A 25294-nucleotide genomic window follows, 5' to 3' on the forward strand; every position below is an offset into this window, starting at 1 on the left:
AACCAGGTAGTCGGCAGGCAGCAGTCAGGGACCCAGGAGTTTTTCTTGACAGGTTCTACAGGAACACAGGACGTGCACTTGAAACAATTTCAGCACAATTAGAACCAGAAACCCTGTGTTTTGTCAGCAGACTTGCTGTGACAGGTAGGGGGTTAGTAGGCAGGTGGTGTTCTGCTAAACCATAAAGAACTGAAAAACAAGTTCACCAGCGGAGCAACAAAAATAAGCTGATACCCCAAAACAAGACTATATCACCTCAAATTGTACAATGTTTGCAGTTGTGTAGCTGCACGGTAGCAGTAATGGGAGGAAAGGATTAAGTATTTCTCCTGAAACACCCACTTATATCACTAACTACTACTGACACCAAATGAATAGGCCGTTGTTTCTCTCAAGAGTGCTTAAAATGCTCTGTATGCCAAAAAGGACTACTGAAATCCATAATAATAATTATGTATAATTACTGGAGTAGTGGGAATATAAGATTTGGACTTCTCATCAATTGGGTACTGGCTCATCAAAAAAGTAAGAGCTGTATTGATGTGGTATGACCTTGGTGGATATCCAGCTATAAAAACTGGTAAGGTTGAAAATGGCAAGTTGCCCTGAAAGGCTATGCGCTAAGCCAATAAATAATGTAAGTATTGTCCTTAACAGATCAGCATATCATGCCCACTTCGCTGATATACCTTAAACTGGATTAAGAGAAGGCTAACGAAAACTTCTGAGAGATATTCAGGCCTTTGAAAAGAAAAAAAAACTATCAGGATGCATTATTCATTCAACCTGCCCCACCAAACATTGCCATAAATGTCCTTGTTTGTTTTCATCTCTTGGAGGAGGAACAGGGTTTAAATACTCACAAGAGCCAACTACTTCAGGATGGATTTGTTCATGATTTGAGCCCCTATAGCTTAATGCAAAAAAGGCTGAAAAGAATAAATCTGAGTCACACTTTCAATCATACTCCTGCTGCTTCAAATGAAAAATTAATATTTCCTCAGTTTTGCCAAATTCCAATTCACCATAGCAGTTATTTTGATATACTCCTAAAAACTCGTAGTACTTCTACCATGTTCACATGGTGAGCAGGCCATTAGCATGACTACTGAAATAGCAGCATACAAATAACCATGGCAAGAGAAAAAATAAAGTGATAATATAGTACTAAGAGAAGACGTGAGAAGGTACAGCAGTGACAGCATCAGAAGGACCCTGGTTTGAATCCCACCTCCTGCTGTAATATCCTTGATCAAGGTACTTACCCTGAATTGCTCCAGAACAAATTACACAACTGTATAAATGGGTAAACCATTGTAAACAGCTCAACACTGAAGTCACTTTGGAGAGAAGCATCAGCAAAACAAAAACAAGAACACCATCAACAATAAATGCAAAGCACCTTTATGGGGAAGGATGCTTTGGCACAACAAATGAACAAATGCTTTGACACAAGACTAGACAGATTATTGGACGAAAGGACGAATCGAGAAGCAAGGCAATTAATTTTAGTGTAAGAAAGGCAGAACCAAGCACGTTTAGCAGCATGCATAAGATATATAGTTATTGAAAGGAACAGTCATGGAAAAGTTTGAAAGAGAAAGGCAAACTGGTCAAAGTGGTTGAAGAGAACTACAGGCATACAAGAGAGAAGAGTATCTTTGCGGTACCACATCAGGGGGTACCAGGAGCTCTAACTGCAGAAGGAGTCAATCAGCAAAACTGAAACATGTGCAATAAACTCTAGAACCAGCATGAGATGAGAGAAGAATAAAGTGGTCTAGAAATGTCAAACTTGGCAGAGATTAGGAAGAATAAAGATATGACGCTAAAGTTTACATGAATACGAGCATGAGACACTTGAAGATAAAATAGCTATAGGATTTTTGAGAAGGAAACTTGAATCCAGATTGAAAAGGATGGAAGCAGACAAAACAGAGAACTTTAAATCATGGACAAAAAGTTTTTCAAATGATCTGGTGAGAAATGACAGTAAAGAGAAAAGGGAGCATGGTTATGATTTGCATAACATTTTCAACGTGTGAAACTAAGGTAAGTTTTAAAGAGTGAAAAAGTACAAAATAATGGTGTTCATAGGGAAGGAACTAAGAGGACAGTTCAAGGGAAATGGCAAGAGAACATTAATTTGTGTGCCCGGTGGTGAGAGGAAGTCTATGCCTCTGGAGTAATTCTAGCAATTTCCAAACCCACCAGCCATCGTCCCAATTCTTATAACAAAAGATTCTCAAAAATGTCATGAGTAATATATAGCAACTCCCTCTTTTTCCAGCACAAACCACATTTTTCCCCTACCCAGGTGTTGCAGCTGCTGCTGTGGGAGTGATGTGAGGCCCACTAGAAGGTGTTGGAAGGTAGCAGGGCATCTGCCACATCAGTGGACAAGGGCAGGACTTGTATCCTGAGTTTTGCCAAATCAAGTCCAAGGAAGGCTCCACTCTAGTACAGTTGAGCATAAAGCCAATTATGTGGCGTGAACCCATACTGCTCCATTTAAATACCCAGCTGCACAAAGGGGTAAGAAAGAAAAGCTGACTAACCAGAAAACGTGCTAGTAAACAAAATTATAGCGACGACAAAAAGAAAACTGACAGCAAATACTTGTATACCGTAACATCGAAAGCAAAACCAAAAACGTGCAGCAATCTTGTCAATAAATACACAGAAACAAACATAAAACCTTTATACAACCACGGCGAAATGTGCAGTCCACATACTATTTACTATGATCAAATGTGGTCAGATTACCATGTGGTATAATGATTAGGAGAAATGAGTGAAAGAGCTCTGGAAAAAAAAAATCCTCTGAATGCAAGGATGTCTGTAAAATAGGAACTTGCGAATGAAAAGACACCATGTACTGTGGAGTAAAATGAGTGTAACCCCCCACGTTTACCTTTCCAACATGTTTCTCTCAGCACATTGTCCAAGCTCAAGGCCTGGAGCTACTCTCAGCGAACACGAGAACTGGGAGAGAGGTGGCAATGAGCTTCATGTGGAAAGGATATACAGGAAATGGGGATGCGTGTGTGTGTCAGGTCATCAGACCAAGCTGTTTTAAATGGTACTCAGGGGGCGAAACCAGGTGTTTTCAATCTCTCAGTTGAGAGCAATATCTTTGGCAGGAAACGAAAGTGTGGCCTGGCAGCCCAAAGACAATGTAGATGCATATAACTGTTGCCTCCCGTCTGAAAGGGAAGGAACAGTGCTGTCCAAACTTTCACTGTAACACCACCGAACAACAAAGGTTGTGGATATAAAGAGGTGTCATACGTGGAAAAAACAGCACAGCTGAATCAGTGCCCATCATATGGCTGGCAGAGCATAGCAGTGCCACGGCTTTCAACTTTGGGTATTTAACTGGAAGTTTCAGTCTGTGTAACTACGAACTGTAACTCAGGACGCATGACAGTCAGTGCGCTTGTATGTGCGCGAGTTCTTCCCTTAAAACAGCAAGGGGGGGGGATTCAGTATGTGCAGCCTGAGACTGCAGAAATGTTGATGATAAACTCTCAAAACAAGCTGAGCAGTAGAAGGCCTGCTTTGCAACATGAACTCCTGCAGACATACATTATAGCTGATAGCCATCTGGCTTCCCCCGGTCTACATTTCCTGATGAAAAAGCACTATTTCAGATGAATCTAAGAGACCACATCAGAAATGTGATCGTCAAAAAGGAAACACTGTTCGTTTGCTCGATCGTATACCAGTGAGGCTGACCTTGCAAACACAGAAGGAGAAGAGACAGCGATTCTTTGGGCCTTTAGTTGGCAACACCCTGTTCTTGACTCTGTCAATCGACAATGTGAAACTATGTAACAGCCAGACTGCTCAGTTAGATGAAGATTCTTTCTGCCCCAAAAATGAACACATACAAAGTTAACAATACATTAGCCAGTGGTCACTGAACTCACTGGTCATGCGAGGACTGGATTTTTTTCCCCGAAAAGACTGCAAACGGTGAAACAGATGAAGGAATGAGAGGAAGAGAAGTAACCAGATGGATGGACACAATCGCAGTGACTATGGACACTATGGACTCAACACTAAAGACCAAAGAGAAGAAAGATCATGATGGAGGCTCTTTATATGTGGTAGCACTTGAAAAGAGGAGGCATCATCAATAGCCCTTCTGGTTCTCAAGGGTAAATATGAAAAGTAGTAGAGATAAACCCAAAAACAAAAGTAGTTTTGGAACACTGTAAACAACACTTCTACAAAGCTACAGTTTGTGTGGATCGGCACACAATTACTTCATGTCTGGAAGCAGTAATGGGTGTGAATGCAAATTCAATTTAGTAGATATGTTCACTAATTATGTTGCATTAACTTGGGATTATGATCTTATATGATCCAAGCAAGAAGTTCAGTTAAAAAAAAGTGAGCTGCATCAGAACCTTAACAAAGAGACATGCAACTGAAGTGAGTCTAAAGGTCGATGCAAGGGACAGGTAGGCACATAGGACAGAATGGCAGGAGCACTAAGGTGCTTCATATAGAACCCATCTCTGCTAATGGGGGAGGTAAGAATTCAACTGGTCATACCCGAAAAAACACTTTTCAGCACCTTCCTTCATTATTTTCATGATAACCCACATTTGGTGCACATCTGGGAAGGCTTAAGATTCTGCTGAGGACCCTGGAGGTGGAAAGATGTCTGGCAAAACGTCAAGCTCTGCTGCATGTGTCATAAAATGAGAGGTAGGCTTGCCACGGTAAAAAGAATTACACTTAACAGCATCTCTTAAAAGCAGTGGATTTTCACTTAATTGTTTTTTTCCCCCTTCTCTTTGGGTTTCATTGAGTCAGAGCCTAAGCTAAACATCAGGAAACTCTTAGACAGTAACACTGGTCAGAAACGAAAAGAAAGTCTTCAGCAACATCTCATTAAAGTGTTTTCCACAATGGCCCAAAAAGGGGACATTTGTGTGGGAAATGATGGCGAAAGGATATTTAGTCCACAGAGATTCCTCCAAAAAGACAAGTGTTGTATACCTCTCAAGGATCTAAATAAAAACTTTGGAAAGCTGAGGAATTCACATTCTCTGTTCAACAAAATGTTGGCATTTAAAAGATTTTTATAATTTGAAACAACAGGTCAATAAATCAAGCATCTGCATCCTCCTTCTGTTGATGTAATGCACTCTTTAGCATCTGCTGCATTAATAAAGGTAAATGTATTAGAAATACCATCTTTATAAGCTTAATGCAGATATATACAACTGTTGACATACAGCTTTGCTCACTTCAAGCAAAAACACTACAGTATAGTCGTCATACCGAGACCGTTTTGCACAGATCACTACTCAACGCAAGATGTTCTTCAGAAATGTGAGACCTCAACCTGTTCAGCTATACTGTTTGTATGGTGAAAATGAAGCAGAATCTGAAACCTTTGCACTGATCACATTTCTTATGTTTTTCTTCAGCAGCGTGAGGCAACCAAGGCAAAGTATAATGCAATGGCTGGAGTGACACTGAATAACTCAACAAAAGGCATAAATGCAAGCATGATGTGTCTGTTCGGAGGCAGGCGAAGTTTACACCCACCCCTTAATCTCTCTCTCTCTCACACACACACACACACACACACACACACATACACACACAAGCTGCCAAACTCCAATCCAAATCAATAGAGTACTGGAAAAGGATTTTATTTTATTATTAAAAGATTTCCAGTATGCCAGGACCTTAAGCAGGAGTCTGTGCTGATCCAATTGTCCTTGCACTAGGTTCTGCAACACGCAGTAACAAGTGAGCTTCCTTTCTGAGTCCCCGCAAGCAGACAATGACAGAGATAAACTAAAAGTAACATCAAAAAAATGTCTCAGAAAATCAGAAGCGCTTCAGTCTTTGACAAATCGCTTCTACGAGTGGAGGGAAAAGGTTGTGCTGGGTGTCCATATTTGGAATTTGTACCTATGGAGGTACAGAGCCTGTATTTCTTTTTTTTTTATTTTTTTTTTGGGGGGGGGGTAAACAAAAATTCTCAGAAATAGCTGTCAGTAGCCAAATTGGAAAATCTCACCAAGATTCTGCATGAGTGCTACTTCAGGGACGGGGGGGGATTCAGTTTCTTTCCAACAGAGCAGCTTTACAAACAAACCAATTCTGAAATGCCATCTCTAGACAGACGTCTGCGACCACGGTTGAAAGGTCATGCAGATATGCAAGTGAGGTGTCAGACCAGCCTGAGAGGCTCAAAACTGCAGAAACACACAGGACAGGTGGAAAACCTCACCCCAGCAGCAGCTTTAACTTCACAGCTTATTTCAAATGGCATAAATAATTTCCTTTTCAATGAGGACTTTATTAAAGTGCATTAGATTGCAGAGGCATAACTGATTCAGCAACACAAGGGAGAAGTTCCCATATAGAACTGTATGCTTTCATTAGAGAATGTGTATTGACTTATTTGTATTTAACCGATTTCCACAGTTGCTTGTCTGGTTTGTTCTCTGACAAGTGACCACTGATCAATGCTTGTGGACACTGTCAAGAACACGCAAGCGCTGTACACAGAAGTGGGACTTGGTCTGAAGCCACACCCTTGAAGCGGAGACGCGTGAAGATAGCTGCTCTGCGAACCAGATGAAATTATTTTATTTGAAATTTGAATATTCGCTGCTTTAATCAGTTTTTTCCCCAGAGTATTGTACAAATAACTATTAGTATAAAGAGTGGACAAGCATAGCAAAGCACCAAACTGCAATTCAAGTAGGCTTGGTAAAATGGTCAAAGGGGGGGAATGAAAGGTCCCCTGAAGAAGGATTAAAAAACTGGCCCCACTGTACAGTACAGGTACCAATACAGGGACACGTTTGGGGGGGCTTTCATCTCTCATTTTCAACTGAAAAAGTCCAAGCAAGAGATTCTTTGCATTAAGATATTTCTTCCTTGAAATAGCAAAAATTAACATGCAGAATCACATACAGACAACTGTGAAAGATGAACCAAACATTTGCATGGGAAATGGAACGTGAAGAGGTACTAGACACGCCTAGGGAGAGGGAGACCACAGGTAAGATCCAAGTCTTCATCTCTTTCACCATTCAAATTAGTGTAATTTTATGATTTTCACTTCCTTTTTTCGAGACTATTTGAGACTGACTACTGCCATGACTCAGGGAGCAATCATGGGGTTTAGAGCACAAGGTGAGTATAACGGCAACCTGGCGAGGCTCAAGGATTTCAGGCCACCTAGCACATTTAATCTCAGACCTTCCTTGCACTCTTTACCAAGTAATTCCAGAGACCTTCACCTGTTCTGTAATGAGGGATTAAGGGCTCATCAGGTAGCAAACTCCTCTGACGGCCATTTCTCGCAACTACTCTCAAAGGACGATATGGTAGACGGTTAACATGCTGACAAGAGCACAATGAATGCAAAGGAAAGCAAACATTCATGGAAATGAACAACACTCCAGACACTGCTGTGTGGAAATACTTTTATTTATATCCAATTAACAGGTCACCCCAAGGAATAAAGAGCAAACACAGAAGAGTTCCGAACATCTTCTTTGTTTCCTTTCATTTGTGTCTTGAGTTCCTCGAGACACAAGACCAGCGTCAGTCCTGCCTCATTTTCACCTCCCTGGAGCATTAAGACCCCCTGTCTGAGGGCTCCTCTTCTGGCCTCCTCTAGCTGCTGTGGCCTTGGAGAGCTTCGGCCATGAACAGTTTGCCGAGGTTCTGTGATGTGAACTCCTTCACATTCTGGCAGTAAGTATTGATTTGTCCTACAGGAGAGACCAAACACACACACACACAAACAAACACACAGGTGACTTTGGGCTGGAACCGGTGGGGTCTGACAGCATGAGTTGATGCACTGTCACACTTCCACTCGGGTCCCCTCAACTGATCTTCGTGCTTTTAACCTTTTTTGGCTTTTAAAACAGACATCTGCAGCTGAAGGCAACACACTATGTTCTGAGCCCCCTTATGATGTTTGTCAGATTTGTTTGAAACAAGTAAGGCTCTGAATTTTTATCATAAAATTTTTATTGTGTGGGAAGACGGGGGAATGCCACTCCTTCACTTAGGTGTCTAACACTTCACAAACTGCCTGTGTGTATGCAAAGACACTCACACAAGAAAAAGTTGCAGGTTTCTTCCTAAGGGTATGTGTGAACATTTGGTATTGACCTTAAAACAATGGCATCATCTTGCTGTCAGGGTGTTTTCTAAACCCTTGTGTCATGACCAAGCCAACACAGGACAGTATAGACTATGAGGCAGCTGGCTGCTAAACATTCATCACCATGGGCAATCTATGAACTCCATGAGGAAAAAACTGATCTGGAATATTGATACAAGCCCAAATTTGTACACCTTTAAGCCAAGAGCAGGCAGGAACCATTGTTAGTCACAGTGAGTTACATGCAAACAACCGGTAGCGAAGTCAAAAACGTAGGAGTGAATTCAGTGTCGGCTAACTGTGGTAGCACAATCAATCCTACGTCTTAACACAAAGCATGACAGATTAAAAAAGGCAAAGCTTTGTTTGAACTGAGCCAAGGTACAGGATCTGTACCCTGTCCCCACACTGAAATCCAAACTAAAAACAAGACCGTTTAAAAAAAAAAAAAAAATAAAAAAAAAAATAAAAAATACTTTTTTCACAAATGTAAAACTAAATCTCAAAACATGTTAGTAGGGTTTGTGTCACACCAGCACTTCCCAGTAGGAGGGGGATCGCACTTTACTTATGAGCTGCAAACACAGACTCATTAATTACAAGAATGTATTTTAAATGTACTGAAGTAGAGGGATGTAAAATTAAAAAAAAGTTAAAACATAACTACAGTCATGGTTACCACTGTGCATGCGTATCAGTGCATTTGTGCATGTCTGACAAAAGTTAATGGCCAACTGTTGAAGTACACCTTGAACCACCATTCAAGCAGAAGACAGGCAAAGGAGGACAGAAGCGAGGAGCAAGTACAAGATCCTGTACCCCACAGAGGCCTCTGCAAAGAAAGTGTACACCACTCGGTATCTACACAACATCTACACAATGCGCAAACCAAATCTAGCATAATTTCAGCTTTAAATACTTCCCCGAAACATATTTTGGGAAAGACAAGGTGGTTACCACCACCCTAAAACAACTTGACCCTTCGATGAAGGATGACTTGACTTACAGTGTGCATCAAATACTGAAATGTGTCCAAAGTGTTAATTATAACTACAGCTATGGCAAAACTGATCCAGCTCTTTTACTGTTATCACCAACATTAACAATTAAAGATGAACAAACATAATGCTGGCACTTACACACACTCCTGTCATGATTTCATAATTTAAAAGAAGGTATCATTTTTCTTTATGGTCTGTTTTTAATTTTTTAAAGCTTTCTTACCCCCTTGCCGCATGCTTCCATGAATACTAATAAGGAGCTTGTGTCAAACGCGCAAGCGGCAGCTTTGCGCTTAAAGAGGAAAGGGGTGTGTGTAATTAATCGTCACTGTCACCGAGCTGCTGGGAAGCTGACAGGAGGCGATGATGTCCTTCCCTTCTGAGCCTAATGGACTCCCACTAAACAGGACCTTCATTAGGCGCACATGGGTCGACTTCCCACCACAGTTGCGCAGACAAGGGATGTGGGGGAAACTGATGCAAAGTGGCTTCCTACACTGCCCGTAACGATTGATTATGGCATAAGTACCCAGAGAGCCGTTTTTCAGACTCTGCAATTAGTGAAAAATGAAAAAGCCTGGACAAAAACTATAAACTAGCTTATGTCATTTCCCCTGAAGGATTTACCTAGTTGAGTCCAACATGAACAGTGAACTTTTTATTTAACTTCAGGTAGCACATAGGGATTCATGCAGTGACATGGGCAATTAAAAAGGCTCCTTGAACAAAGACATGGCAGGTTCCCCACATTTCAGAATATGTTTCATATAAACAGGTCAAGTGCCCTTGCAGGAAGTTTGTGGAAAGAGAAGACCAGGCAGATAAGTCAAAGCAAGGGGTGAGGCAAAAGGAATAAGGTTGTCACCTGTTGTGTGTACAGGGGTGAAGGTCATTACTGAAGAATCATATGCTCAGACAATAATGGGAATGAGCACCAATGATCAGTCAACTGGAAGAGGTCAACAGGTGCCCAGTGCAGAGCAGGACAGCGCTCAGCCAGAATTTGTAGCCTGTAAACACTGGGAGAAGTCGACAGCAGGACTGGCTCTTGAAGGGGCCAAGATGGAGCTAGATCACTCTCGCACACCGTCTCAACCCACAACATATTACTTCAGCACAGTACACTTCATCCGCTACTGTGAAGTAATTGGCTTATTAATTTGGTAATCAAAGTTTAATGTTTTGAAAAATCTTAAATTCAGTGTAGGAAATTAAAAATCGATTGTTTTTTTCAGTCGAGGGAGGGAGACAGCATTCCAGGTGCAAGCTTTCTCCAAAGTGTGATCAAGGGATATCCTCCATTTCCACACGTTGTTCAAGGCAAAGAAGATCTCATGAATTTAAAGATCTCATGAATTTCCAATGAAACTTCAGCAGGCCTTCCCTGTAGGTGTCCACTACCATTAATCTTTACATCTACATATCCCTGCCCCTCTTGTCCAAGGCCCCCCCCAGTCCATGATCACCACCTTAGCCTAATGAGAGTTGCATAGGCATGCTAAGGTTGCACAAAAGGAAAAGGCTGCCCTACAAGCTGAGAGGCTGGACAACATCAGCAGGGTGGAATGGGTGACTGACAAGCCATTAGGGGCTAAGGAAGATAACAGCCTGCCGGAGGGAGAGAAGATAAGGGCCAGGTGATCGGCTGACCTGCAATGAGGAGGGTGTCCATCCGGGGAGGCGGCTGGGGGGGCTTGAACATCTTGCTCACGTCTTCTTCGGGCAATGGCGGCTCCCCACGGGACTGCCTTTGAGCATTATCCTGCTGGCGCCTCTGCAGGTACTGTAGGGGGAAGAGGAGGAACAGCAACATGGAGACATCAAGATTGTCACTGAAGAGCGTGCCAATAAAACACTACATCTAAATTCAAACTGGGGAGTAGAGACACGGCCCAGGTGGACAGGACAACAGGAACGAGTAATGGAAGCAGAAAGGAGGAGAACTGAAAGACACACACAGACAGGGAAATAGACATGTGTCTGCACAATTTGTTCCTTCCTCTGTTCCCTGCATACAGTGGGAAGGCTGAGGACATTCGTATAGTGAAGTGAGCTTTCTCATTTCTGCTTTCTAAAAGACATACCTGATCAGACACACAGCAGCTGAATAGTGTCAAATAGAGAGAGAAATTAAAAACAAATTCTTCTGGGAGAAAACATCTCTCAGTTCATTCTAAATGGAAATTAATATGAGTCATTTGGTTTATCCCACTCGGAGCATTGACAGAAAATGGATTTTAATAAACAAAAACTCCCGATAGTTCCTGGTAGTCAAGAATTCTGTGTGTTATTCATAGGACCCCCATCCACCCCTGCAACTTTTCGATTATTAAAAATTTATATTCCTCTTTTAATTCAATTTTTTACTTCAAGACATTAATCATAACCATTAACCACAGTCAAGATTTTAAAATATGTGCTGTGTAAACCAGGCATTTTTGAAAACCCTTTCTTTTGGCAATTTCTATAACAATGTCTTAAATTTATACGTAAGGTACACCCCCTCGCTAACCTTGCTCCCAGTGATTTCACGGTAGGTGCTGGCCTGCTGTGACCCTGACCAGGATAAGCCGGTTGTTTATTCACAATGGGTAAATAAAACAGTCTGCAATCCTTTGTATCAGCAGAGTACAAAAAAGGCCTGGTCATCAGTTCAACACTGATTAGAAGGTACAATGCTTTACACTGTTTGAATTATTATTACGGGCATAACATGGTACAGAAATACTCCTACTCCCAAGAAGCTAATTTCCCCCAAAGTTAATACCGCAAACACGACTCATCCAGCCAATCGATTATATGGTAAACTTCACATCTTCACAGATAGTATGACAGTAAAGCTGTGCAGCAGGAGTCCATATAAGCCTTAGTTTAAGGCAGCTAGTCACCAGATTGTAGGCCATATTGTAATATACACAGAGGTTACAGTATCATTTTGCAAACAATTCCTTCCACTGAACTTTGATGTAAATTGGAACAAAATACTATGACACCCACTGCACCTACAAAAATGCATTAGAAATTTACGTAAGTGATTTTAAAAGCAATATTTATTCATGGATTCTGCATCATTTCACTTTTGTGCACACACCAGTGGTATATTAAAAAAAAAAAAAAAAAAAAAAGTGTAAAGGGCAAAAATCTCAGGTGACCTTAGCAAGAACGAACCCTTAGGGTCGCTGATCTTAAGGGCTTGCGGTTACTGTTTGGTCCCTCGACAAGCTCACCTGCACCTCTGCTCCACTGGGTTACATCATTAGTCACACTGCCCCTCTCCAGTCAACTATTGTACCTGGGACTTCTGCAACAAACCACTGTCAACACTAGCAAAAAAGGCCTAAATTGCTGTGGCACAAATTGTGCCAATGTTCACAGAGCAATCTGTAGGCTGCACACACAGCAAATCAAAGTGACACTGTAATAAACTGCAACCATTTCTCCCACAACACTTTAAGAAGAGTAGTCAGAGACAAAAATAATTAAGTTCCCCGTTAGACATCTTCTAGGAGTTTGTAAGGGCATTATAAAGCTGTACTCTAGGAACTGTACTTTCTTTCAGAAAACAAATATTGGGACACAACCCACACAAAAACGGACAGAGTGTATCATTTACGAAAGATAGAAAACAGATTGATGAATTATTATTTGCTTAGAAATTTCAGTCCACCTACTGAGAGTAATCACCATTTACATAGCTATGCAAATTAACCATCTGCTTTGTCAGCTCACCCCTAGTGTATACATTGTGAATACATCTGTTAGAGGATATGGCCTATTGTTTATCTCAGAGACTTCAAACAATGCACCAGTACCAAGGTTTCTTTTCTGTGGCAGTCCACCCGCTACTATTTCCACCTTGTTTTTGGTGGAAAATGTATAGATGCAGGGGGGTGCAGTGGTGCAGTGGGTTGGCCCACAGTCCTGTTCTCCGGTGGGTCTGGGGTTCAAGTCCCGCTTGGGGTGCCTTGCGACGGACTGGCGTCCCGTCCTGGGTGTGTCCCCTCCCCCTCCGGCCTTACGCCCTGTGTTACCGGGTAGGCTCCGGTTCCCCGCGACCCTGTATGGGACAAGCGGTTCTGAAAATGTGTGTGTGTGTGTGTATAGATGCAGGAGATTAGGCCTTTTTGCCACACAAGTCTTATTTTTAAGGCTTGTGACAGCAATGACATAGACACAGTAGAAGGATGTGACTATAGTGCCCACAGAGATGTGTCGGCCGATCAATAATCGCCAATACTCTTAGCGTATCAATTTCAGAAAGATTCCAGGAAATTCTTACTAGAGGGATTTATTCAGCTGCTCCTATAATGTTCCTGTGACAAATTAATTGCCCTGACCTTCACTGCAGAGGGCTGGGTGAAAACATTTAACATGGGATGTTCATCTGTAAATCTAATGATTCTTTATGTTTTTCGAGAACAACTTTGCAAAACTAAGGGGCTGTGGGGATCCGTTTTTTCAGTCCTGTGCCACGTTGTATTCCACCAAAGCAAAAGACAGTGCAATAAGATTATACATAACCCAGCACCATTAATTCTCCAGGTAGCACTCTTCACTGGAAATAAAGACTTAAAGGGAGGCAAAGCAAAGCATTTGAGAAAGCATGCTGGTGCTCGTAGAAAAGAGCAAAGCCATTTTCCCAGAGCGCAGCTGGAGATGGCAAGAGGCAGCGGGGGGCCATGTGGGGGCTCAAGCGGGCTCCCTGTGCCAACCCACGGCTATGGGGAGCCGCCTCACATCAAAGCCTGTTGGAGAAAGAGCTGCTCCGTCTTATCGGTGCCAGTGCTATTTCACACCATTTAAAGATCTGAATGCAACCAGCTCCACATATTCAGCCCAGTTCCGCCCCACTAATTGAATTAGGGTAGATAAACCGGTGGTCAGCCACGTGCCATGCTAACAGGAGATACCCTGGCACCTGCTCCCTTTATCCACCAATGGAGTGCTGCTGGCTGTAGGGTGACCTGAACTTAAATACATGTTTCTGATCAGAAGAATACAACTACATTCTATAAGGGTCAGAAGGATCAAACACAAATATTAATGTATTTTGAAAAATGCTCATTTGTTACGTAAGATCTGCCGAGACAACTTTTTCTGACAATCTGGCAGGAAATTTGGTTTGGATACTCTTTTTGGTTGACATGACATTTTTTGTACATATAGTGCACCTATAACGCAGCCCTGCACAAAAAAAGAGGTTCAGAAGTTCACCTCTAATTATACCCTGATTAACATAAGTAAATTTTCCAGTATGTTTCATGCTGGTCTGTAAAAACTGCACCCTAAACAGAAATGTTGTACACACACTTCTACCAGCTGCTTTATGCCTTTGAGTCATCATTATAAGAAATGTTTCTGCCAGATGCAATCCCATTTCCCACCAACTTGGTGAAGATTATTTGACCAGAGTAGCATCAAAAATATGGGGTTCTTCAGACCAGGTGCAAACATGCCCATATAAGATGTGATGTTTTGTAGCCATGATCAAACAGATACATCTAGGGCCTCGGCTGTTTTCATGCTCAAGGTACAATAAATGGAAAAACACTTTATGGGCGTTTCATTTTGTGTGCACAAAAGACCACAATATTTTTTCTTTTCTTTCAGGAACATACAACTTTCTTCCATGAAATAAAGACCCCAATCAAACTAGTCAAGACAAGATAATGAGGAGACAACATGTTATTATATAAAATAAGAATGACAACATTGGGATTCAAACAGGATATTACACTGTACCTGCGCCAGGAACCTCCTGCACAGTAAAAGTGTACGTACACCACCTCATGGACAGGACTTGAGGGAACAATCAGCAGCTCTGCCGGCTGTTAAGGGGGGCTCATTTCCTGATGGTGACTGGTAGCGTACCATAAGTGGCATCTCATGTATCTCGCTTCCCAAAATGTTTGCCCACAGAAGTCACAACTCAAAGGGTCGGTTTCAGTATCAGACTGGAAAAGTGTTTATTACAAGGAAAATTCAACAAGACAGGTGTTCTGAGGGAAATGTACTCCTGCATAAGATGGTGGGTGATGTTTTCTGGATCTTTTTCTTGATCTTTTCTATTATCGTGCCAACACAAGTAAATGCAAGCCAGAGAAAAAATGATTCGGTGTTGATGCTTGGGGCAACTGTGGGGGAGACGGAAAGGGGACAGCATGGCAGCAAACCAAGGTGAGAGCCAAGCAGAAAGTAGACAGCTGATAGAAGAGACCATGTGCGAATAGGACTGGGTATGGACATGTGGCTGAGGAAAAGGCCGCTACCTGGTGCTTCTGCTGCTGCTGTTTGCTCAGGTTGCGGCTATAGGTGTTGTACTTTACAATTTCCTGGCTCATGTCATCAACTCGGTCCATCAGCATCTGCAGGCTCTTCTCCAAGTGATTGCTGCAGAAAAGAAGGAAAACGCACCACGTTAAAGGTGAGGTCAAGGAAGCTTGCATATGCATTGTTGGACTTGAGTTAACTGATGAACACACAAAGTCTGCAGTATCAGCACCACTCTTTACCGCGTACCCAGGTGGCTTAGGTGCGATTCCCGTGGGAAGAGATGGCTGGGATTTCTCTCCATAGTACATTTGCAGGTGGACTCAGGCAGAGGGTCTGGTGGATAAGCACTTTGTGCCAACCAGTCACGGATGCATATTTTCCATGAGCACATTTCCGCTCCAGCCGAGAACACACACAACGATGTGGAGTCATGGTGTTTCAGCAAAGCTGTGTCGGATTACTGTGTCAACACATAACCCATCCCAGAAAGATGAGCTCCGACATAAAAATGAAAATTCCTTCATTTAATATTTAGCAGGACTCCTCCACGCCAGTACTCCCCACCCTATTTCTTTCCCCATATCCACTCTGCTAGTGAAGCCCAGGGCAAAATGAAATTGGATCAGACCCTTTCCATGTTTCGCTGGCATACTTTCACTACAGCCATTAACAAACTGTTAGCCAGATGGCATTATGCAAAAAATGCTTCTTTCTGAACTTTTCTGAATTTCTAGACATTATGTTAAATAATTGGCACTTGTTTAAATTTATAATTCTGGATCATAAGATTTGATAAGAGTCAAACTAAGAAGGTGACAATGAGCTAACCAAACTGGATCTGTATTTGAAAAGGATCCGGGTTCCTACAAAGAAATCTAAATATTGTCCGAAAACAATGTCTTGCAGAGAAGTCTCTAAAGCAATTATATTAAAAAAAAAAAATAAAATAAAAACATACAAGCAGTTTCTTAAAATATTTTGCAATACAAGTGCTAGACACTCTGAACATTAAACATGTTTTACTGGTGTTGTGTAAATGTAAATTTTAAGACTTATGCAATGACAGCCAACCCTACCTTAAACTACAATACAAATAGAATTAACACCACTCACCACCCTAACAAGCTATTTCAGTAAAATACCATTATTAAAAACTCCTAAAACCCCAAAGCTTCTTGCATATTCCTAACCTGTGAGCTTCTGCTAGGTTAAGCAATATAAGATAAACCTGTGAAACGTCTGTTCAGAGTCAAGTACATGGAAACTGGAATGTCCATCGCAAACGGGGTGCACACAGCTTGGACGAGGTTGATCGAGGGGGTACCAATTCCAGTAGCCCAAAGCAATCTTGGTATTTCAAAACACACACTGCACTGCCAAAGGAGGTCTCTGTGCAACTGTACACCAAAATGGTCATAACAGGCATTAAAGTTATTGCAATAAAAAGTGTATACCTTTCTCTGACTAATTACATGATTGAAAGAACACTACAGTGCCTACGGTAATAATTGTAAAAATATACTGGTGACAAATTGTTACGTATGACATGCATGGATATCAGATATCCCCTTTGTGAGCAGGCACTCCATGACTTTGAATGGCATTTAAGAGCAATGGTGTCCCAGTAAGGGTACATTACATGAGGAAAGGCATAAATTTTTCATAAACATTATTTAGCTGATGCTTTTCTCCAAGGTGTCATATTTATGCAAATTTGTTAAAAGTTATTACTATTTAAAGATGGGTAATTTAATTTTTTTTTTACTGGAGGGGTTCAGGTTAAGCATCATGGTTCAAGGGTTGTAAGGTGCAAGAGGTTAGAGTCACACAAAGGTCGTTTGACTGTGAGGCAATGGCTCTAACCAATATGGCACCTATTGACCCTGGTCAACTACTACAGTCCTTCCACAGTGGCTGATGTTGTAGAGGTGAAATTTAACCAAAAACTCAATGATATCACAAGCAGACTTCAGTTACAGAAGAAGCCAAACACTGACAAATAAAATCTGCAGCCATGAACAACCTACAGCAGGTATTTCCTTGCACCTTCCCCCTTTTAAGATGCCAAAACACTTAATACTTTAAAATCCCAAGTTTAATGTACCACATACTTCACAGAGCCATTTTTAAGCACCATGTCTTCATCATGATATACATAGTAGCCTCTAGATCTTAATGTGAAAACTAACAAACCCAAGAGACAATCCATGTGTCAGAGCAACAAAAGACACTACAGGAATACAAAGTAAGTACCAATGCACTGTAACAGTGAGAGTCTTCTGTGTAGAGGCAAGTACTGGAGTTGGTACTAATATGTGAAAACAATAATTAAATATTAGTTAAGCATTTAATTTCTGTACTGTTTTTATTATAACTTCCTAGTTAAGGTAACGTGTTTGGCAGGTGGTAGTATGACATTATATTGCAAAGAAATGTTTACAGCTTGTGTGGCAGAAACAACTGGATCTTGCTTCACAAGTTGCTACACTGAGTTTCTGGGCTGACATTCAAGACCTTAATTCCATAGTGGAAATCCAGCTATAACAATCAGAGTCTCCATTGTGGAGGAGGACTTAAACAAGTTCGGAGTGAGCCACTGCTTCGGTGAAAACTAAACAAAGCACTTTTTTTAGTCTAAAGACCACAATCATAATTCCCATACCTCTATTAGCATACCTCTACACTGAAACCTGACAGCGTCTCCAAGTGGGCGCAAAAAACCCTTCACCATAAATACATTGAGGCTAGTGATTTTTAAGCATTCTCCATAAAGCAGAGCTAAAAGGGGGAAAAAATGGATTTTACAGACTCAGCATGTTTTGCCAAAACGGAGTAGAAAAAAATAAATCTGCGTGTGGCCCTGGCAGAATTTTTTTGTAAGTTTCTCAGTAGGCTTTTTGTCTAGTTTGGCCCACTCTTTATGAACGAGAACAGATATCCCTTTCTGACCCCTGTCCTCTAGCATGCATTTGATTATTCAGCTCAAAATGAAAAAGCCAACTGCTCTCGACGCCGCCTGCATTTTAAAAGAATATCTGTAATGTCTATATGCTAATACAGTGTTGCTGAAGAGAGACTGTAGGCCAGAGGGGCATGGCTATGGAGGGCCACGTAGATGTCTCTGGAATAATTCAATCTCCGTTGCCATCCGGTTTAATATGCCACTAATACCCACTTCCAAGATGTGAAGTGTGTGTCAGCATTCAATGTCAGATGGTTCATTTTTTTCCTCCCTCAATTTGATACCTGCTTGTTTTTGACCAGTTCGCACAATTTCTCATCTTTGATAGCAATACTTTAATTGCTGTTGAGAATGTTATAGCAACCCTTTGTATGAAGTGTATTATACATTACATATACCATACATAGACAAATATACATTACATGTAACGACATACTCAACACAATTCTACCACTGGTTTAACAACTACAGCTAGATACATGAATAGAAATCATTCAAGACTATTAATGGTTCTCAAACACTCGACCACTGCACAATGCCAATCACCAAATTATAACACTAGCCAGAAAATAAATTCACTGGCAATAATATTTCTCACTCCAGTAATCATTTGGTGTTTGTGTGACTAAGTACAGGTGTTTAATGAATTGGCTTCCCAGTATTGGCCAAGGCTGGCATTCATTCTTCTCTTTTGTATGCAACATAAACTACTTCCATGTAAACATAATAAGAAACAAATAGTTCATTTATTTCTGTTCAATATTCAACAGAAATCTGAGAGCCATTACAGCAACAGAATGAGCTCACAATGCTTGGAGCCAAGTCGACCAGATTCCCAAAAAGCACAGGAAATGGAACTCATAAATTTGACAGGTAAAACATTGACAAAGGAAAGAGCGAGTTCTGAAACATACTCTCATTGCCTGGTTACGATCAAATTTAGCACAAGCATAGCAACAACCACTTTTTGACCCAAGTACTGTGCATTACAAAAAATATTAAATGTAGACGAAAGAAGTACGTATACCTGCACAGTCTTATATCCTTATTAAGAAAATGATGGCATGACAACATGAAATCAAAACTTTCTACTTTTAAAAAATCTTTTGGGAGCATCAAACAATGAACAGATGGATTTCTCTGTCCTGGTTTTAAACAAAGCCTTCAATTACAGTACAGCAAACAGGGCACCACTTAACACTGACAACGGGATCTGCACAAATAACACAAAATAAATGGGCTCGTCTGCAATTCAACCTAACTTAAGCCAAAACACATGACAAGAGTTGCTACGCAGAGACAACAAGCAGACAAAAAAAAGATAACAATGCTATTGTTCAAATGATGATTACTCTAAGACCACAAATTTCAACACAGCTCTTCAAAGATCACAAAGAATAGAACAGTGATTTTTTCAGTCTCACAGAAGCATGAAAGATAAGGGAAACGGGACGTGCTTTCAGAGTTGCTAAAGGAAAAAGAAATATTGCTTGGAACCAAAAAAATTTGGCTAACAAGACTGACAATGTCAGACAAGTTGACAACTTAGTCTTCGAAACAAACTTTTAGTGTTTCAATGAATTTGATACACCTTAGAAGGCTGGTGTAAATAACGCCTGGACCTTAAGTGAACGAAGAAACATTACCACAGATTACAAGTGGTCTATACCTCCAACTGTGTGAGAATGTCGGAGTGAAGCCATTCAACATTTGCTAAAAGGCCACCCTAAACTGAAACAGAACACCCCTCTCCAAAAGGGGTGGGGGAGGGAATAACATAAAAAAGATAGATCTTTTACCCATGCGTGAAGCTGATTTAACTTTCAGATTAAGTCTTCCTCCTCCCCTTGCCTCTCTTCCTGTTGCTGGAAGCAGCAAACCCCCCTTCCCAGCCCTATGAAACAGTGGAAGATTGATGGTACGGCACAAGGACAATGGAGCTGGGGACACGAGCGCTCAAGTAACCACAAGCACCAAGTCCTCAGACATGGATGAAATGGACACCCCTAAACCCAAGTTGGTTGAATAAAGGGGGAGGAACTGAAAAAAATAAACTTCGAGATACTTAAATTCATGTATTAATACGGTGCCCCGCCTTTTTTTTAAAAAAAAAAAAAAAAAACTACTATAGAACCTCAACCAGACATAGGATTCTCAGACCCCCGCTTAGAATTCTTGTCTCAGTTCAGTTTTAAAAAAAAAAGGAATTAAATTTCGCAGTGAACTCTTCATGAGAGATTGCGGGAAGGCTGGGGGGAGTGGGGGTGGTGCGGTGGCAAGAGGAAGAGAGAGAGACAGGGAGGTATTGTGTTGAGAAGGCAGTCATGATTCCATGTTTGCTTTGGTTTCTAGGGTAACACCAGACTGCAAAGAGATAACTTAAACAGATGTGGATGGAGAGAGAGGGGAAAAAACAAGGGAAAATAAAGAAAAAGAAAGCCACTGATAAATCTGCTGTCTCCTTTTTTTCTGGTATCCGACTCTTTAAAAACCCTAAAGTACCCCAGTTCGCCGCTAAATCATTTCAATGCACCGCAGAATTCAGGAGCAATTACATGCAATTCTTCCCAAGGTTGAAATTAAAAACATTCATACTGCGATTGCGTTGGACAGTTCATAACAGGTGAACTTTTTTTCATGATCATGTGAAGCCAAAAGGACTGTAAATATGAGTTGATGTTGTCTGATATGCTTCCCTTTAACAAGTCAGCAGTTTCAAATAAAAGAACTTGTTGCTAATCTGACCGAAGGCTGAGGTGCTTTAATGCTACACTGACCTAAAAGCCATGAACATGAGGTTGGTCTTCAGCAGGCAGAGGAAAGTAATTGGAAACTCATTCTTTCAAGTTCTCCGAGCGCAAGGAAAGCCCCTTTGATCTGGGAAAACTGTATGTGACAGGACTGCATTAAGACAGACAAATTAAAAAGATAAAATTCTCTTTATAGTCAACTGAAAGAGACCTTCAAACCTTGTTGGACCTTTGACAATAAAGGGATACAGATAAAATATTAATATTTTCATTACAAAAGTATCCCCTTGACCAGAACATCACTTACAGACACATTTAAAAAGATGAAAATACTAAAGAGAACTTTAAACCCTTTCCCCTTTATGTATGCAAAATGTCAAAGTGCATTTATTTTTCATTCTACTTCAGCTGCAATCTTGCACGGACAGACGATGGTCAGTACGTTAAACGTTTTTGGGATTTAGCAAAAATTAAAACAGAACATACTTAAGGCAGGAAAGCAAAGATTATTGCATGACTACTGAATGATCATGAAAGCTTTTCTAAAGCAAAGCATGTCTGAGAGTTTGCAGAAGTTTTCAGCCCTCTATGGATGCATAAATAGAATCAGACTCCTGACTCCTCCATCGCAGTCGCCACTCCCCTTGTCTGGGTTGGTATATATAAGATCCAAAGGGATATCTTGGTGCAGAACCAAACCGCGACCATTACACGCTATCTAACTGCAAAATTACAGACCCGGTGCTGATGCTAACTGCTTATTAGGGCATTACAAGCAAATGCTTGGATTTTTCTTTTAGAATTACATTTAATATAATTAATCAGCAGTGATTTCCATGGTATCACCACAGGTCTGAGTTCCTGCTTTCACAAAACATTAAGTATGACATTGCTGGGGCTCCCCAGTGTTCCTTGAGTCTGGATTTGCGTGGACAGGTTAGAACAAAAGAACAACCTCAAGTCCGGTCAAAGTAATTTGCTGTACTGGCGTAGCAATATGACTCTACTGGTCAGGCAGCTTCAGAGTAACTAAATTCAGGCCGTGAATGTGGAACGTGTATGTGTGTGTGTGGATGGGATTCAAAGGACAGACCTGCTGGACAGGTTGAGCAGCTCATGTTTGTCAGCCACCATTGACTTCTCCTCCAGCTCCCACATCAACACGTTGATCAGGTGGGAATTCTTGATTACGATGGGAACCTCCTCAAACATTTGCTCAAAGCCAATGTTCGCTTTCTTCAGCCTGGACATGCAGAGGTGGACAGAGTCAGCAATTACTATTTTGGAGAGAAAAGAACTTCAGATGCATTTCAGCAATCTATCTACTCATTGTGTTATTTTGGATTAGGCTTTTCTTTTTTGTTTTAAATAATGAGCAACATACACCGTTACCTTTAAAAGCACTGTTTTACAAGTTCAAAATGTAATTAAGTACTCTTAAACACAACAGAGCTTACAGTAAGAATCATCCTGCCTGAAGGACCATGTAAGTATTGATTTTAAATCAATACTTCTGTTTAACTAGGCAGACTGCATTGATATCACAAATGCTGATAAAGCCACTGTCATTTTAGCGACATTCGCCTAACAATTATATATAACGTACACATCCAGCAAATCCTATGAATCTTACAAATTGCTAGGAATCCGTGTAACTTATTATTGCTGAGTTTTTTTTTCTTCAATTAAAAAAACTTGAGTAATAAAATGGGATTCCAGACTATAAAAAAGATGTGTGGTTATGGAAGGGAAAATGTGTACTCTGCACCATGCTAGAGGAGCAACATGGCTGCACACTAGCCAACGCACAACTAATTAAATATAACTGATGGACCAAAGTGTTCCTAACTTTCAAAGCTTGGGGTTGAAGGAAGAGGTCTTTGAAAGCCTCCTGCAGGTAAGCAGGTGTCTCTACGCGAAGCATTCGAAGTACCACTATTAAAAAGCCTGGAGTAGCTGGCTGTCAGTCACTGAAGCAGGCTAGAGTGCTTAGTAGGGGCTCTTGAACATGTTCCTACGGCACCTTCAAGTTAGGGTGTTACAAGGGCAAAAGGCAAAAAAGAATAAAAGCTAGGAAAAAAGAAAAACACTAAAATCAAGAACTTGGCCAACCACCAAATCAGAGAGACCCCAAATTATGTGGCCAAACAAAAGGAGAGTAATACACATCAATGAAAATGAGAGAAATACAGCCAGGTGGCTTGCATGAGAAAGACTGTGCCTTTATCTGAACCCACCTTCAGAATACTATGCTTTGCTGTGGCTTACTGCAGCCAAACGGGCCAAACTAAAGCCACTGCCAGTGGTTGAACTTGAACCAAACTGCAAGACTTACAAGAGAACGAAATATGGATGTATCAAAGAAGCTTTTCGTCACAGTGTTCGACGACATAACTTCCATGTCTTCAGCAGGGGCTAATATTAGACAAGATATGCACATGACAAAAACTACATATAAGAAAATATCTGTCTGTGTGGGCGTACATGCATGTGTGAGAGAGACCCAAGTGCCACGGCAAAAGCTCCCTGTGCCTCTCTGCTCATTTCCTGCTAAGGCCTTTTAAATATCAGATCAGAAATCATCTCATGAAAGAGACCTTTGCACTTCGAAGCAGAAGCTAGAACATTTCTAAGTGAAAATAATTTACTTCAAGTAAGCATGAATTTATTGCCCTAATTTTCTAAATGTGTAAATTAGTGGAATCTTTCAAGTTAAATTTACCACTTCCAGGGGGCAAACTAAAGAGTGATTTGCATAGATGATTTGTCAGAAAGACCTAGACCATTTTTAAATTCAAATTTAAGAAGAAAAACCCTCTGTCTTCAAAACCAATTAGCATCTGTCTACAATACTGCAGAGGTTGAAAACCTACATCATGGAGCATTATTTTATTTTGCTTACTATAAAGCAAATCATTTTTGAACACAAATTCTTTGGAGACGGGGATATGATTCAGATGATCTGATCCCTTACCCTTCAGGTGAGAAATCCTTCTCCTTGCAGATCTCCATGAGCTTGGGGGTCAGTCTGTAGGCCTTCAGACTCAGTGAGCCCTGAGCAGTCTTAATAGGATCTGTGTAAAAAGAACAGGGGATGACACATCAGTGAACCAAGGTTTGGGATTTTGATCATATATCATTTTGACCCTTTAATAAGTCACAAACTGTGGCTGTAGACAGGCAAACAGGGCCTGCCCTATGAGTGAGACCACATTTTCACCTTTTCAGGTGTAGGATACAACCCTAATTGTACAATCCTATTGAAGCAGCATACTAGTACCGGAATACTGATGATAAAAACATCATGCTGATTTTCTTTAGGGATTAAAAATAAAGCACCACTGGTATTTGGTATTAGAATCATAGCTATCTATAGAAGTGCTTGTGTACCAATAAAACTAGCATTGGATAAGGAAGCTATGCTTTGCTATCCATGTTTCTCTATCTACAGCTTTACTGAATGCACTTTTGTTTACCCTGAGTACCCTGAAATTCGTTAAGTTAAAAAAAAAAATATTATGATGCCAACAAGTTTTTTGAAACAGACATTTAGGCAGCAAACAATCTAAATCCCTTTGGGGGAATAATCTTTATAGAAAAATATATTTGTTTGGAGTTGTATTTTCATTATCCAGAGTGGTTGGAGTGCACTTTGGGGGCAGGTACTGTGCAAACTGTCATGCAGCTATTAAGTGATGCACCAATTTTTTTTTTCTAAAGCTACTACATGGCAAACACTTTTATAGAATAGACAGACAGTTCTTCATATTTGTATCAGACTAAATTTAACAATGAAAAACACGACACATGAAACTAGTCAAAATATTACGGCTGCAGGAGGGCAAGCCAGCAATCATTCCAGCCATTTCAGTCACTAACCCCACACATGTACAGAAAACACACTGCAAGACTATCAAAAGGATAGAGCTTTCAATCTGGGTCATCGTGCTTTTTCAGATACATGTAGACATAACTGCACGGTAAGTGCGGACAGATTTGCGAGTCGTACTGGATTAATTTTGCTGTCAGAAAGCGGACATTTTCTATCTAAAAGGCTTTATTAACCTTCCAGTGAAGCTCAGCAAAATTGCCAGTCATCCTCGTCTCCTGACACACAGAAGAAAAGGTTCTTACATTTCCTGCACAC

The 25294-nt window shown here is 40.9% G+C and overlaps 1 protein-coding gene across 1 annotated transcript in view; it reads right to left on the bottom strand.

Moving 5' to 3' along the window:
• Positions 1-7458: 7458 nt before the first annotated feature.
• Positions 7459-25294, bottom strand: part of eif3hb (eukaryotic translation initiation factor 3, subunit H, b) — a 60225-nt gene continuing 42389 nt past the window's right edge. The window contains exons 4-8 of the mRNA XM_018731806.1: positions 24122-24221; positions 22241-22390; positions 15432-15552; positions 10813-10945; positions 7459-7760 (exon numbers count right to left, since the gene is read on the bottom strand). Of these exons, the coding sequence (XP_018587322.1) occupies positions 7663-7760; positions 10813-10945; positions 15432-15552; positions 22241-22390; positions 24122-24221 (602 nt within the window). The 3' untranslated portion in view covers positions 7459-7662. The remainder of the gene's footprint in view (positions 7761-10812; positions 10946-15431; positions 15553-22240; positions 22391-24121; positions 24222-25294) is intronic.

Source organism: Scleropages formosus, chromosome 23, assembly GCF_900964775.1.
Source record: "Scleropages formosus chromosome 23, fSclFor1.1, whole genome shotgun sequence".
NCBI classification, from domain to species: domain Eukaryota; kingdom Metazoa; phylum Chordata; class Actinopteri; order Osteoglossiformes; family Osteoglossidae; genus Scleropages; species Scleropages formosus.